We start from the raw sequence: 12835 nt of genomic DNA, 5'->3' as shown, positions 1-12835 counted from the left end.
CTATAAATCCCTAAAACTGAGGAGCCCATGGATTGCAAGGAGATCCAAGCAGTCCATCCTAAAGGAAACCAGTCCTGAATATTCATTGGAAGGACTGATGCTGAAGCTGAAACTCCAATACTTTGGCCACCTGATGCGAAGAGCTGATTCATTTGAAAAGACCCTGATGCAGGGAAAGATTGAAGGCGGGAGAACGGATTGACAGAGGATGAGATGGTTGGATAGCATCACCAACTCAATGGACATAAGTTTGAGTAAACTCTGGGAGTTGGTGGATGGACAGGGAGGCCTGGTGTACTGCAGTCCATGGAGTCGGAAAGAGTCGGACACCACTGAGCGACTGAACTGAACTGAACTGAGGAGCCCAGTATGAAAACCATTTCACAGATGAGGAACTTCAAGTCTAGAGATGACCAAGGCTGCAAGCCCGCTTAGTTATGAAACCAGCGCCTAAACCTGACGTTCTGGAAGAGTCCTCTTTACGCAGCATTTCTAAAGGCTGCTGCTGCTGCTAAGTCGCTTCAGTCATGTCCGATTCTGTGCGACCCCATAGACGGCAGCCCACCAGGCTCCGCCGTCCCTGGGATTCTCCAGGCAACAACACTGGAGTGGGTTGCCATTTCCTTCTCCAATGCATGAAAGTGAAAAGTGAAAGTGAAGTAGCTCAGTCGTGTCCGACTCTTCGCGACCCCATGGGCTGCAGCCTACCAGGCTCCTCCGTTCATGGGATTTTCCAGGCAAGAGTACTGGCGTGGGTTGCCATTGCCCTCTCCGTTCTAAAGGCTATTGTGGACAAAACATTGAACTAGTCAGCTAGGAGGACGACAAACCCGAAACAAGACCCAGTTCCACCCATTCAGGAGCTCACAGTTGAGGCTAGTGAAGAACTTAAATTTTTCAAAAAGTAACACGCACATATAATTACGGCTAGCAAGTTTCCAAACTCTTGATTCCTGAGACCTAGAACTACGTCTGAACCTTGGCCAGTTCCAGGACACGGGAAAGGTGAGGGTCAATTCAAGTTAAGAGGCCCTGACACCGAGGAGAGAAGGGGCAGAAGGAGGTAGAGGGACCCTGGTGGGCTAGCGGGCTCAGCAACGAGACCTGGCGCAGAACCAGAAGGAACCCCTTTCTGCGGTTTCAAAGGCTGGGTCCACTCCTGTTCTGGCCCTGGACGCAGGGAAAGCCTAACAGTCAGCCGAGCGGACAGGGCGGGACTTGGGGCGGAAGTCCCTCCGCGCACTCAGGTCACGTGGGAGAGGCCGCGCTCGCGCCCAGGTGAGTAGCTGCAGATCCTCGGTCACAGGTTTAAAGAGACGTGTCCCGCGAGCGCCCATGGTGCGTGGGACCGTTGCAGGTTTAGGGAGTCAGGAGTTTATTTCCGGCGTGGAGTTGGGCTCTGGAAGGATGCGGGCTGGTGCCAAGGCTCTGGAAGGATGCGGGCTGGTGCCAACTAAAAGTCTGAATCTGAGGACCCACAAGGCTCTGGGTGAAAGTCCGAGCAGACGTGTCCTGTGTGGCCCGGACGGAGACCACAGATAGCTCTGCTCCAGGGATGGGGGTGGGGTGGAGGGTGGCAGCCCCCGGGATTCTTCTCTTGGCCGATTGTCAAAGGCGACCCCTGTGACAGGAAGCTGTCCAGGAAGCCTCTGCCCCTTTAGAGCGGGAAGGAGAAGGAGTGGGCCCAAGGGAGAAACAAAAGTCTCTTTAACTGTGAGGAGGGGCAGTGGGAGTGACCTCCCTCTCCTCTCGGCTTGGCAGGAAATGGCACTTTGGCGGGCCTACCAGCGGGCTCTGACTGCTCACCCGTGGAAGGTACAGGTCCTGACAGCTGGTGAGTGTCCTGTGGGACCTAGGTGATACCAGAGCAGGCTGATTTGGGAGGCAGAAGCTTGCTGCACACACTCCCTCCCCTCATTTCTTGCTTCTATTCAACGTCCTTGAAAGATTGGCTCTCACCCCAGTCTGTTTTGGAGGGAGGGTCCCCAAGGCTGTTTATAAGGAAAGGAGTAGGCATAGGTGACCTCGCTATAACATAGGATCTGAAAGCCCTCACAAACCTGAAGGGTCATCCCTTTAGGACAAAGGCATTGGCCCCAGGAGCCCTTAACTTAGAAAACGAACAGTAACAAAGGCTCCTTTAACAATTCACAGTGTGCAAAGCACTTTCAACACACATAAAGTCAGTGTGTTAAGATTACTTAAGTCCATGTTAGATCCCACACCTAATAAATGCTGGAATCAGACTCTTACCCCAGTTTATTTTTGTTAGTATTGTTCTTATTGGAAAATATATCTTAACACACAAAAGAATGATGAAGATATATGTGTGTAACATTTAAATAAAACTAAACTGAAAACTCCTGAATCTGTACCCAGTTTTGAGACCCCTTGAATGCCTGTCCTTAATTCATACACCCAAGAGATAATTACTTTTCCTGAATTTTGTTTAATATCGTTCTTTTGCTTGTCTTATAGTTTTACTGTCTATGGATGTATCCTCAAACAATATACTAATCGAGGATTTATTATTGCTCTAAATCCAGTGATTGAGTAGCGACCTCACAAAGGTAACCCAGTGATTTACCTGTATTTGTTATCATCTTTATTTTGCAGATTAGCTGCCATGAGAGGAGATGTCATAAAGCTTCGTTTTATAGTGAGAGGGATTGGAAGGCCTGTGACTGTCGGGGCAGTGCAAGGGTCACAAGGCTATGGTGAGGTCTTGCCTGTGTTTAGAGGAAGAGAACAAGATTCTAATGAGGACTGTGGGCTTCTGAGAGGAAGATTGTTAAAAGTGGTGAGGGATGGGAGGCCTACTGAAAGCCAGAGTACAACAGTAATCCTTCTACTGGAATAGCCCCATGTCAGCACTAGAAGCTTCATTGAGTGACTGGCCAAGGAGTCTTGCCCCTCCCTGGGCCCCTCTCCAGCCTCCTGTGCCCAGCTACCCTCCATCCTGTCCTCGGAGTGTCCGTCAGCCGGCATGACTCACCTGGCTGCGCATGCGGTGACTCATGCTGGACTGGGTGGCTGTGATGGGAACTGACACGCTGGGCCCTTTGCCCAGCCTCAGATTCCCTTGGGGACCCTAACTGCTGGAAGGAAGGTTCTCCCTCTCTCCCTCGTGGCCATCAGGAATAGGGAGGGGAAGGACCGTCCTTGTGTTTCCCTCCCCAAGGGATCTGCAGTGGATCAAGGTAGGAGCTAGAGCTCCAAGAGGTCCAAGTGCAGCTATGTAGCCGAGCTGGGGAACTGGTGGTTGGTGCTGGAGCCCTGGGGCTCCACACTCCCAATCTTCCTGAGGCTGTACCAACATCTCAACCTGAAGCAACCTCTAGTTAACACTTTTCTCAGACTTTCCCAAACCTTTCAGAATCTTCCTTCGCTGCAGCTCAGTGTATTCAAATCAAACTGCAAATAAAGGGGGGAGGTGGATTTAGCTCACTGAGCTGTTTTTAGATCCCAACACAGTAGTTCCTAAGGTCCCTTGGGATAGCTCATCACACTGGAAAACAGAATAGAGATTTCAGACTTGGAGCTCAAAGACCAAGATTTGAATCTCCGAGCCATAACTCTTAGCTTTGTGAATCAAGACAAGATGATAAACCTCTCTGAGCCTTCGTTTCCTCATTTAGAATTTGAATTAAGTTATATGACCTCACAAAGTCAGTGTAGGGATTATCTCTGTGAAAAGGCTTTAGAAATCAAAAAGTGTTCAAGAAACTTAAAAGGTTCCAGGAGTTGGGCCTTTATATATGAGTGTTGGCAAGCCAAGCACAACAAGCTCTTCTTTTTGTAGTGGTGTTTGGGTTGGGTTTGTTCCACTTGCCATAAAGTTGGACTTGGATAGCCATCTACCTTGGTTCTCCAGAAGGTAGAGTCTGCAGCTTCAGGGCAGGTAGTTTGGTAGGAAATAATCCCATGGGAGGAGAAGGGAAAAAGGGACAGTCAATATAAGGATGCTTTATCAAATGGACATTGCTTAGGGCCCATGGCTACTCACCCCCTTAAAACTGACTGAGAGGCTCTTTTGAAATGCCTCTTAGGGTCTGTGGGTGAATAGTCTTTTCTGGAAACAAGGAGAAACCTTTACCCACCAGCTCCATCCTGCATTGGCCAGAGGTTTGCCACATGGAGTATGGATGCCCGTGTTCTGTGCTCTACCACACTGCCCAGGCATGATGATCCCCAGCAGTAGCTCTGCCCGAAGTATGGGGCTTGTCTCAGATGTGAGCCCCTTGTCTCAGGACAAGGACCCATCAGGTGAACTGCAGTGGTGACTGAAACAGATGATTGAATCAAAAAGATCTGAGTTGGTTCAAAAGAAGTGTCTGATACACCCAGTATGGGCCAAGTCAGAGTCAGGAACAGGGCAGCCAGGGCAGAGTCTGAATCAGCCTTCTCCCCTCCTTTTTTGAGGGCCCTTCCAGCCTCCAGTGGGCCCAGGGCCCCGCTCCATCCATCTCAGGCCACTCTAGTGCTGCTGTGGAAGCTTCTGCAGACACTGGTTTCCCTGGAGTCTGAATGTGCGAGCTCAGCGGACATTAGAGACCATTCAGCCCGGCCCCTGAAACCAAGAAGGAAACTGAGGCATGAGAGAGGAGTGACATGCGTTTAGGTTTGTGGTCAGTGGTAGAGCTGCCATTAGAAGCAGGGCGCCCCCAGGGCACTAACCCTGCTTGGTCTGGGCTTAGGTACCTGAGAAGCTGTGGAACTCTCCATGTTATCTTATTTTCTAGCAGTGAGAAGGGCTCAGGCCTCTCGCTGCTGGGCTTCAGCTCCCTCGGGGCTCTGCCAGACCAAGCCCCTACCCCAGGCAGCTATTTAATTGTTGGAGACTCCTGGAGAGAAGTGAGACGGCCCTCGGGCCCCCTGCCAGCAGCTCCACCTGCCAACCCAGGCCTCTCATAGTCAAGGACAGCTTCCTGCTCCTCATTCCAACTTCCTGCCCCTCGGTTTCTTCATTTTCCATTCATACTTTAGTTTCCTGCATCTAAGATTCTACACACAAAAGCCAGGAAAGGAACAAAACAGGGGAAGTAGATAATTTACCCCCACCTGTGCCTAGGAAGTGGGCATGGGAAGTTGGGGCTTTTCCACTCCCTGGCAGAGAGTGGTCCCAGATAGATCTGTGCTCAGAGGCAGGCTCTCCCAACCCCTACCCCCTCACCCTGCTGAATCTGGTGGTGAGTGACGGCATGAGAACTGGCACCTACCCAGGGGCATGATGTCACAGCCGCGCCAGCGTCTGCCTGCTGGGCTCTGCGCCCAGCCTGGCACTGGGGCATCACTGCCCGGCAGCCCCTTGTCCTGCCCCATTGGGGCTCAGGCATTATGTCTCTGCAGGCCTCCAGCTCCAATACCCCTGAAACAAATCCAAGGAAAGGGAAGCCAGAGCACTGGAGGGTCCAGACCAACCAAATGGGTCCAAGAGGACTCCCTGAGCCTAGGGTGGTTTGGGTCTGTTTGGGTTTGGGGTTGGGGAAGGTGGGATGAGGAATCTGAAATGCCAGCCCTTCCTGCTCACACGATCACTTGGACCAGAAATGCAGGCTTAGACCAGAGCCTTAGACTGTGCTAGAGCTGCTGTTGGCCCAGGGGGCCTGATGATCTGTAGGCAGAGAAGGAGCTGGGCATGGTTCTGTCTGAAATGGACTGAACAGACAGGGCTACAGGCTCTATACCACCTCACTCCTGCTGCTGCCCTTTCACTTGGTAATCTCTCAGGCCTGATGGTCATGGTTTGGGGGCCTGGAATCCACTTCTCTCCAAGGCTGCAGGCTTCCGGGACCTGGCTACAAGTCAGGGACTTTGGTTTTCACTCCTGCTGTGCCTTTAACGTGTTGTGTGACTGTGGTAAGCCACAAAGAGTGAGAACGGATGTCTCTTTGCGACTCTTCCCTTCCCAAGGGTACTGCTGCTTTCCCTCCCCACAGGGTGACAAGAAGCGGAGGCGATCACGTTCTGGGCGTAGCAGACAGGAAGTGTGCTAATCCAGGACATGTCTGACATGCGGGCCTGTGGGCCCTTGTTTGGGCAGGAAGCTCTGTGAGTCGAAGCCACAGGAGCCTCTCTGTGCCCACTGGCATCTGAGCCCAGGTCTCTGCCTCTGCTGGGAATTCCTGGCCTCCCATTTCCCCTTGAGAGGAGGCCTGTGTTCAGGCCCCAGCTCCCTTCCTTACCAAGTCGCCTCATCTCTCAAAGACATTCAGTGGAGAGGTAACCTCTGTCTTCCAGACCGTTTGTGAAGATTAAATGTGTGAGAGTCCTTTGTATACTGTAAACATCTTGCCAGAGTAGAATGTCAAACTTTTAGTCCTTTTATTTAAGCAGCGACTCTATTCCTGTTCCACCCTCCCTGGGCCTTTTCAGGGTCACGTGGCCATAGCAGCTCCCTCCTCTCCCTTAGTGTTCAGCTGGTGACCCCAAGTTGTTAGAGGGGACAGGGAGCTAAGTGCTAACTGCATGGAGGGGAAGAAACCTTCAGCCCCAGTGCTTCTCACACCTTGAGCTGGTGTGCACCCTTCAGGCCAGACTTAGCATTCTCCATGTCCTTCCCAGGGCAGTCCTGTTGTCTGGGGTGGTCCATTTGACATTTCTCCTTGGCTATTTTCTGAGTCCCTGCCAGGCTTGATGTGGTGAGGAATAAGAGAACAAACACATCTAGGATTCTGTCCCTGCTAGCCATGTTTTGGGAAGAGCCTCTACCACTTCGGGAGTTTCAGGGAGAGGAGAGGCAGGGCTGCCTTGATGGGTATGCTTGGGGTCCCAGCAGCTGAGGCCAGCAGCCTCGGTCACAGTGGGTGCCCCTGCTCTCAGCCTTACTCAGCTGCCTCTGACGAGGCTACATGGGCAGGGCTGTTCCGGGGGTGCGTGGGGTGGGGAGCAGTGAGTATGCAGCCAGCACAGACGTCAGCACCAGCTCCGGGCCAAGGAGTGGGGTTGAAGGATGAGGATGTGTTTGCCCAAGGCTAATTGAGGGCACAGGGAAAGTGGTGGCTGCGGGGCTGGAGGGGGCTCTCATTACTCAGTGAGATGGACGGGCAAGCTGGAGGTCATACGGTTGCTCGCAAGTGGCCCTAGAAGTGTGTGTTTGCTATAAACCATCACCCACCATCACCGATGGGGGGGCTCTGTAAACAGTGATGATTTCTGTCTTGGTTTCTGGGTGTAGGCGTCCAACTAGGGCTGCTTGGAGCTGGGTGTCTGTGCAAGTGAGGGGAGGGCAAGCGGGTGCAAAGACCTGAGGAGAGATGGCCTTCATGCCTGTTGGCAGCTCGGTTTGAGCCTGTGAATAGGAAGTCTGGGTCAACCTGCCTGTGCTGGGAGGTGACCAGACCCTTCCTTGCAGGGTCTCTTAGCAGCTCAGCCAGTCATCCCCTGCCTGGGATCATTTGAGTACTTCAGTTTTAGAAAGAGTTATTCTTGCTATTCTCTACAAAGAGAACTCCCAAAACCAAGATGAAGGACATTGGCCAGGGTCCTGCCTTCAGTGGAGGAGAAAAATCCTCAGGATTCCTTACCATTCTGCACATGATCTGTTCATAGTACAGCATTCTGGAAGGAATACCATCTAGGAAATCAAGCCACCTGGTTCTTCTTGGCTCTGCCACTTACTATGTGCCACTTCATAGGCCTTCATTTCCAAGCCTCTGGAATAAGGGGTTTGCACAAAAATATCTGGAAGGCTTTTCCAGTTCCAACAGTCAGTGCTTCTCAGGCCTCAGCACCTCGGATTCTCCTTCCTCTACCTGCGGTTTCTGAGGCTAACTTCCCTTCACTGCTCACTGCAGAGTTCTTGGCCCTGGCCTGCTCCAGGCTGCTCATCCCAGTTTCTAACAGGACACATGTGAAGTGTCACCATCCTTGGGGAGGTGTCACCAGCCTAGAAGCAGTGGGAAGGGACTGGCCATTTCCCCCAGATTGAAGCCCTTGGCCTCCGAGTGCCAGAGCCTCATTCATTCAGTAGACTTACCTCCCTCCTTGGGATGGCAGCTTGTCCCTGGGAGGTGTCCTGATGACACCTGTGTACCCCGCACAGGGTCTCTGATGGGCCTGGGTGACGTGATCTCACAGCAGCTGGTGGAGAGGCGAGGTCTGCGGGCACACCAAGCTGGCCGGACCCTGACAATGGCCTCCTTGGGCTGTGGCTTTGTGGTAAGTTTTGCCAACAGCAGGGCTGCCGGTGGATTGGACAGTGGTCTCAGTTCCTTGTCATCCTTTGGTTTCCATTGGACCCTCTCAACATCTAAGCCAGCCCTGAGTGTCTGCTCCCCCTGGGGGTTGGTTTCTAATACTTGAGGGCGCAGCTTTGTGATGTAAAATCCTGGTGTCCCCTCCACATCCCTGTTCACCTCTCTGGGAGTTCCTTTCAGGGCCCTGTGGTAGGAGGCTGGTACAGAGTTTTGGACCGGCTCATTCCTGGCACCACCAAGGTGGATGCACTAAAGAAGATGCTGCTGGATCAGGTGAGCGGAAGGCAAAGGGATTTGGGAAGGGTGAGCTGTGTTGCAGGAGGGTGAGGATTTAGGAGCTCACAGCACTTTAATTTCTCTTCCCTAGGGGGGCTTTGCCCCATGTTTTCTGGGCTGTTTCCTCCCACTGGTTGGGACCCTCAATGGACTGTCAGCCCAGGACAACTGGGCCAAACTCCAGCGGGTGAGCTGGCCCGGTGTGGGGATGCTTTCTGGCTGGTGGACCGGCAGACCTGGGGGAATGAGGCAGGGCAGGGTGGAGATGCAGGCAGAGCCCAGCTCTGGAGGAGAGGAGCTGGGAGGCTGTGGTGCAGTGTTGTCTTCTCTGAGCAGAAATCTGTGTGTGATACTCATGCCAGTTGGCAGTTGGCACCAGGAGGTCTGAGGTGCCCGGAAGTGCCAGTGTTCACTTGTTCCTTCTCTTGTCTCCTCAGGACTTTCCTGATGCTCTCATCACCAACTACTATGTAAGAGTTGGCACCTCAGCTGCCTCTTCTGCTTTCTTGAGTCCAGAAATGCCCAGGGATCAGGGGTTCTCCTGACACAAATCCCTCCATCGGGATTACTCCCTCATGCCCATGTGGGCACCATAATCAGGGAAGCACTCACCCAGTGCCATGTGTTCCTGTCTGAAGAAGCTGGAGTCAGACCAGGCAAGGCCGTGAGTCTGGCGTTGGGTGATGGAGGCAGCCCCCCAACCTTTCCCTTCTCTCTCTCGTAGCTCTGGCCTGCCGTGCAGTTGGCCAACTTCTACCTGGTTCCTCTTCATTACAGGTATGGCAGATCCCCATCCCACCCTTCAAGGAAGATGCATATTACGAACAGTTGGAGACAAAGTGATCCTCATTTTTAACCTTGAACTACCTTAGAACACCCCCCCCCGCCCCCACCCAGAACACCCTGCCCTGGTCAGAGCTCCTCAGACTCCTGAACACTTTGTTCAGAATCTCGTATGTTATAGAACGTCCCAGAGCATCTGCCTGCTGACCTCTCATCTTCGTAGGGAGGATCTTGCTCCACAGCCCTCATCTCCATCCCACCTGGGCTCTCTACCTTTGATGGCCTGACTGTAGGGACAGTACTACAGCCTAAGTTAGGCAGAAAGGTAGACCAGAGTCAAGTAGGAACATGGTCAGGTTAGCCCACTGAAAAATATTGTTTTACCCTAAATAATCAGGGTGGTGGCTGAAAACTCAGTAAAAATAAATATAGTGAAAACAAGATGAGTGGTTAAAATTATTGGAGGTGAGGGGGCTTTGGGAACAGGGGAAATCATGAAACTCTTCAGAGGAGACAAGGTCAGAATGGACATGAATAACTAAAAGGAATACAGACTTATGAACCAAATCAAACTTTAGAGTCATGGAAATGCTCTTTGAAACTAGAGTGAAGTATATTTAAAATAAAGAGAAGGAGGTACTGCTTTATATGGCAGGCAGCACATTTTTGGAAGATGAGATCTCAGCTATACAAGACAAACGTGTGTTTAGAAGGAGCTTGGATGGAGTATGGATAAGGAGCCATGCATGGCAAGATGGCTGCTGGGGGCAGTTAACTTAGAGGCTCTTGTCCAAGAGACAGAGCTCTGGGCCAGCACGAGCACCTGAGCTGGTTGTCGTCTCATCTGAGCCACACATCCCTCCATGGGGCTGAAGGAAGGAGACCTAGATCTGGACACTCTTGGAGATATTCGCTCTTTGTCTGCTGCCCTTTCCCTCCTCTCCCCTTGGCTTCCTCCTTATACTTCCTCTTCTTCATGGCACCGTCCTTGTTCCTTAGGTTGGCTGTGGTCCAGTGTGTTGCTGTTATCTGGAACTCCTACCTGTCCTGGAAGGCACATCGGCTCTAAGTCGGCTTCACCCCATCACTTCCGCCTTGTAGTGATGCACCTTGACCCTGGAAGGGTTGGACCACCTCCTCAAAGTGGGCACATTGATCTTCCCAGGGTTCGGTGGCTGGTCAGAACTTAATGGGGTTAGCACCCTGAAATGGCCCACTTCACTCTTTAATGTAACCTGACTCCTATTGAAATGGCTAAAACCCACCATAAAAATTCATCATAAATATTTGTTGAAACATATCATTTTGTCAACTTTAGATTATACGCACATCCTGGCAGATGCCACTTTTTCCCACTCTTCATAGACAGCTGTTTTCCTAACCCTTCCCAGCCCCAGTACAGCTCCAGTTTTGGGGAGATCCCCTCAAACTCTTTATATGGTGCCTCTGTAAGTATATTTCTAAGTAGGTAATCTGGAAGCTGCAGAGGCAATGAGTAAGACCCAGCAGAAAATGACTGGGGAGTCTCATTTTCCAGGGTTTGGAAAGAAGTCTGGAGACCCCCAAACCCCAATCTTCTTTTACAGATGAGGACACTGAGGTCCATAGAAGTGAAGTGACCTCTCCACAGTGTGAGTTAGTAGCAGAGTAGAAACACGAACATGTGCTATCATCGTTTGAATGTTTGTATCTCCCCAAGTTCATATGGTGAAAACCTAATGCCCAAGGTGATGGTATCAGAGGTGAGACCTTTGGGAAGTGGTTGGGTCATGAGGGTAGGTACCTGGTGGGATCTGTATGCTTACAAAAGAGGCCACCTGAGGAGACAGCAAGAAGCAGGTCCTCAGCAGACAGTAAACCTACTGGCACCGTGATCTTGGACTTCCCAGCCTCAAGAACTGTGAGGAAATAAATGCTTATCGTTTATAAGCCACCCAGCTTATGGTATTTTTGTTATAGCAGCTCAAACAGACTAAGAAACCAAGTTTTCTTACTTCCTACTCAGTGATCTTAACCTGGAGGTCAGCGATAAAATAATATTGCTGCTTTGATTCCCAGGAGAAAATTTAACTTGGCTAAACTTCAGCTTTGAGGCAAACCAAGAAGCGGATGGACCAGCCTTTGTTATCTGAAAGCACCCCGACTCGAGAGGCCCTCTGTTTTTGGCGCGTCAGTCAAACAGCCCTAGGATTTAGATCCTGGGGCTGGAAGAAGATCAAGAATCCTGGCAGCTCAAACTGCCTCTTGGGTAGGGTACCATGGTGGTAGCTGAATGCCAGCAGTGCCATCCTGATTGCCTTCATTTATAGAACAGATAGCTGGGGCAAGGGACTGGATCTGAGCAGCACAGCATTTTCCCCAAGGTCCCTGGCCCCTTTCAGAGGCTGAGCACAAAGTCAGCACCATGGACAGCACCACAGTCCTGCCTCCCTTTCCTGTTCCAGAGAAGGCTGGAGATCTGGACTAGTCTGGGGACTTGCCGCCCCCCCAGTCCCTGATGGCTGTTCTAAGTGAGTGAAGGACTCTCGTGGCTCCCAGAGCAATCTTCAAGCCCAAGAAGGCTTCTCTTTCTCTTGAGTCCGGTGTCATTTCCAGAGACACAAAGTCTGGTGTCCTCTGGCGCGCTCCCGGGGTCTCGCAGCCATAGGGTCGGACTCAGAGTTGCGGCCGTCATTGCTCTACAATCAGTGCATGTTCCTCGCTGACGTCAGCCGGAGCTGTTCTGGCGCTATATAAGGCTGGCGAAGGTCCCGGGACAGACCCCGTGTTCCCCGAGGCGCCCTCAGCCCTCCCCGAGGGACAGAGACTGGAGCTCTATCCTGCACGGTGCAGAGGCTCTGCTCTCCTGCGAACTGTGAGTGGCTTCTGCGCGTCTGCCCAGACTCCCTCAGCACGAGGACAGCGCTCAGCTCACCCAACGCGACACCCCAAGAGGGAGGCAGGGAGGGAGAAAAGGGTGGCACAGGACTGGGAGCGGCTGGGGCTGGTGGGAAGGCTGTGGGCACCGGACGGCAGTCGCAGGGGCCGGGCAGGGGCGCTGGACTTGCTCGGGAAGGGGAGCGGCGTCCCCTGAGACTGCCCGAGGCGCACCTCACACTGCGCTGCGCCTGTGTGTCCAGGGCCGGCGGGACCATGAAGACGGCGGGACGCGCGGCGTTGCTGGCCGCGCTGCTGCTCCTGGCACAGCTGCGCCCGGGGAGCAGCCAGTGGAGCCCGGAGGAGGAGGCGGCGGCCGCCGGGGTCCGAGATCCGAGTCTGCGCTGGAGCCCTGGGACACGGAACCACGGCGGCGGGGCCCGCGCGCTCCTCTTGCTGCTGGCAGAGCGCTTCCCGCGCCGCCGGGCGGAGCAGGGCCGATGGGGATCCGGGACGGCAGGCGAGCGGCCGCGACGGGACGACCCTCCCCTGTCCATTGACCTCACCTTCCACCTGCTACGGACCCTGCTGGAACTCGCGCGGACGCAGAGCCAGAGGGAGCGCGCCGAGCAGAACCGCATCATATTCGACTCGGTGGGCAAGTGATCAGCGGGTCTGGGGCCCCGAGAATCTCGACCCCCAATGCTCCACCTCAGGGTTGA

General features: G+C 52.9%; 2 protein-coding genes across 4 annotated transcripts; both read left to right on the top strand.

The window, feature by feature from the left end:
- Positions 1 to 1209: 1209 nt before the first annotated feature.
- MPV17 (mitochondrial inner membrane protein MPV17) lies at positions 1210 to 10543 on the top strand. Of its 3 annotated transcripts, XM_014478209.2 has the most exons (9): positions 1245 to 1278; positions 1762 to 1834; positions 2479 to 2570; positions 8045 to 8160; positions 8379 to 8471; positions 8566 to 8661; positions 8912 to 8944; positions 9199 to 9251; positions 10257 to 10543. In XM_014478209.2, the coding sequence occupies exons 4-9, from the start codon at positions 8053 to 8055 to the stop codon at positions 10324 to 10326; spliced, it is 453 nt and encodes a 150-aa protein (XP_014333695.1). In that variant the 5' UTR covers positions 1245 to 1278; positions 1762 to 1834; positions 2479 to 2570; positions 8045 to 8052; the 3' UTR covers positions 10327 to 10543. The 3 variants fall into 3 exon arrangements, with proteins under 3 accessions (XP_014333693.1, XP_014333695.1, XP_005895793.1); XM_014478207.2 differs by lacking the exon at positions 2479 to 2570 and having other exon boundaries at positions 1210 to 1278; XM_005895731.3 differs by lacking the exons at positions 1245 to 1278; positions 2479 to 2570 and adding an exon at positions 1281 to 1338.
- A 1450-nt stretch (positions 10544 to 11993) lies between these two features.
- Positions 11994 to 12779, top strand: UCN (urocortin). The gene is made up of 2 exons (XM_070379282.1): positions 11994 to 12111; positions 12377 to 12779. The coding sequence occupies exon 2, from the start codon at positions 12390 to 12392 to the stop codon at positions 12777 to 12779; it is 390 nt and encodes a 129-aa protein (XP_070235383.1). The 5' UTR covers positions 11994 to 12111; positions 12377 to 12389.
- Positions 12780 to 12835: the final 56 nt, after the last annotated feature.

Source organism: Bos mutus, chromosome 11, assembly GCF_027580195.1.
Source record: "Bos mutus isolate GX-2022 chromosome 11, NWIPB_WYAK_1.1, whole genome shotgun sequence".
NCBI classification, from domain to species: Eukaryota; Metazoa; Chordata; class Mammalia; order Artiodactyla; family Bovidae; genus Bos; species Bos mutus.
The sequence above is the reverse complement of the archived record's forward strand: the minus strand, read 5'-3'. Positions and strand labels throughout refer to the sequence as shown.

What these genes read in the sequence shown, in the direction of transcription:
- MPV17 (XM_005895731.3), top strand. An exon ending in GGTACAGGTCCTGACAGCTG is followed by an intron (nt 1,835 to 8,044) that starts GTGAGTGTCCTG and finishes TACCCCGCACAG; the next exon opens with GGTCTCTGATGGGCCTGGGT. An exon ending in CTGGTTCCTCTTCATTACAG is followed by an intron (nt 9,252 to 10,256) that starts GTATGGCAGATC and finishes CTTGTTCCTTAG; the next exon opens with GTTGGCTGTGGTCCAGTGTG.
- UCN (XM_070379282.1), top strand. Translation starts at nt 12,390, where the DNA reads ATGAAGACGGCGGGACGCGCGGCGTTGCTGGCCGCGCTGCTGCTCCTG.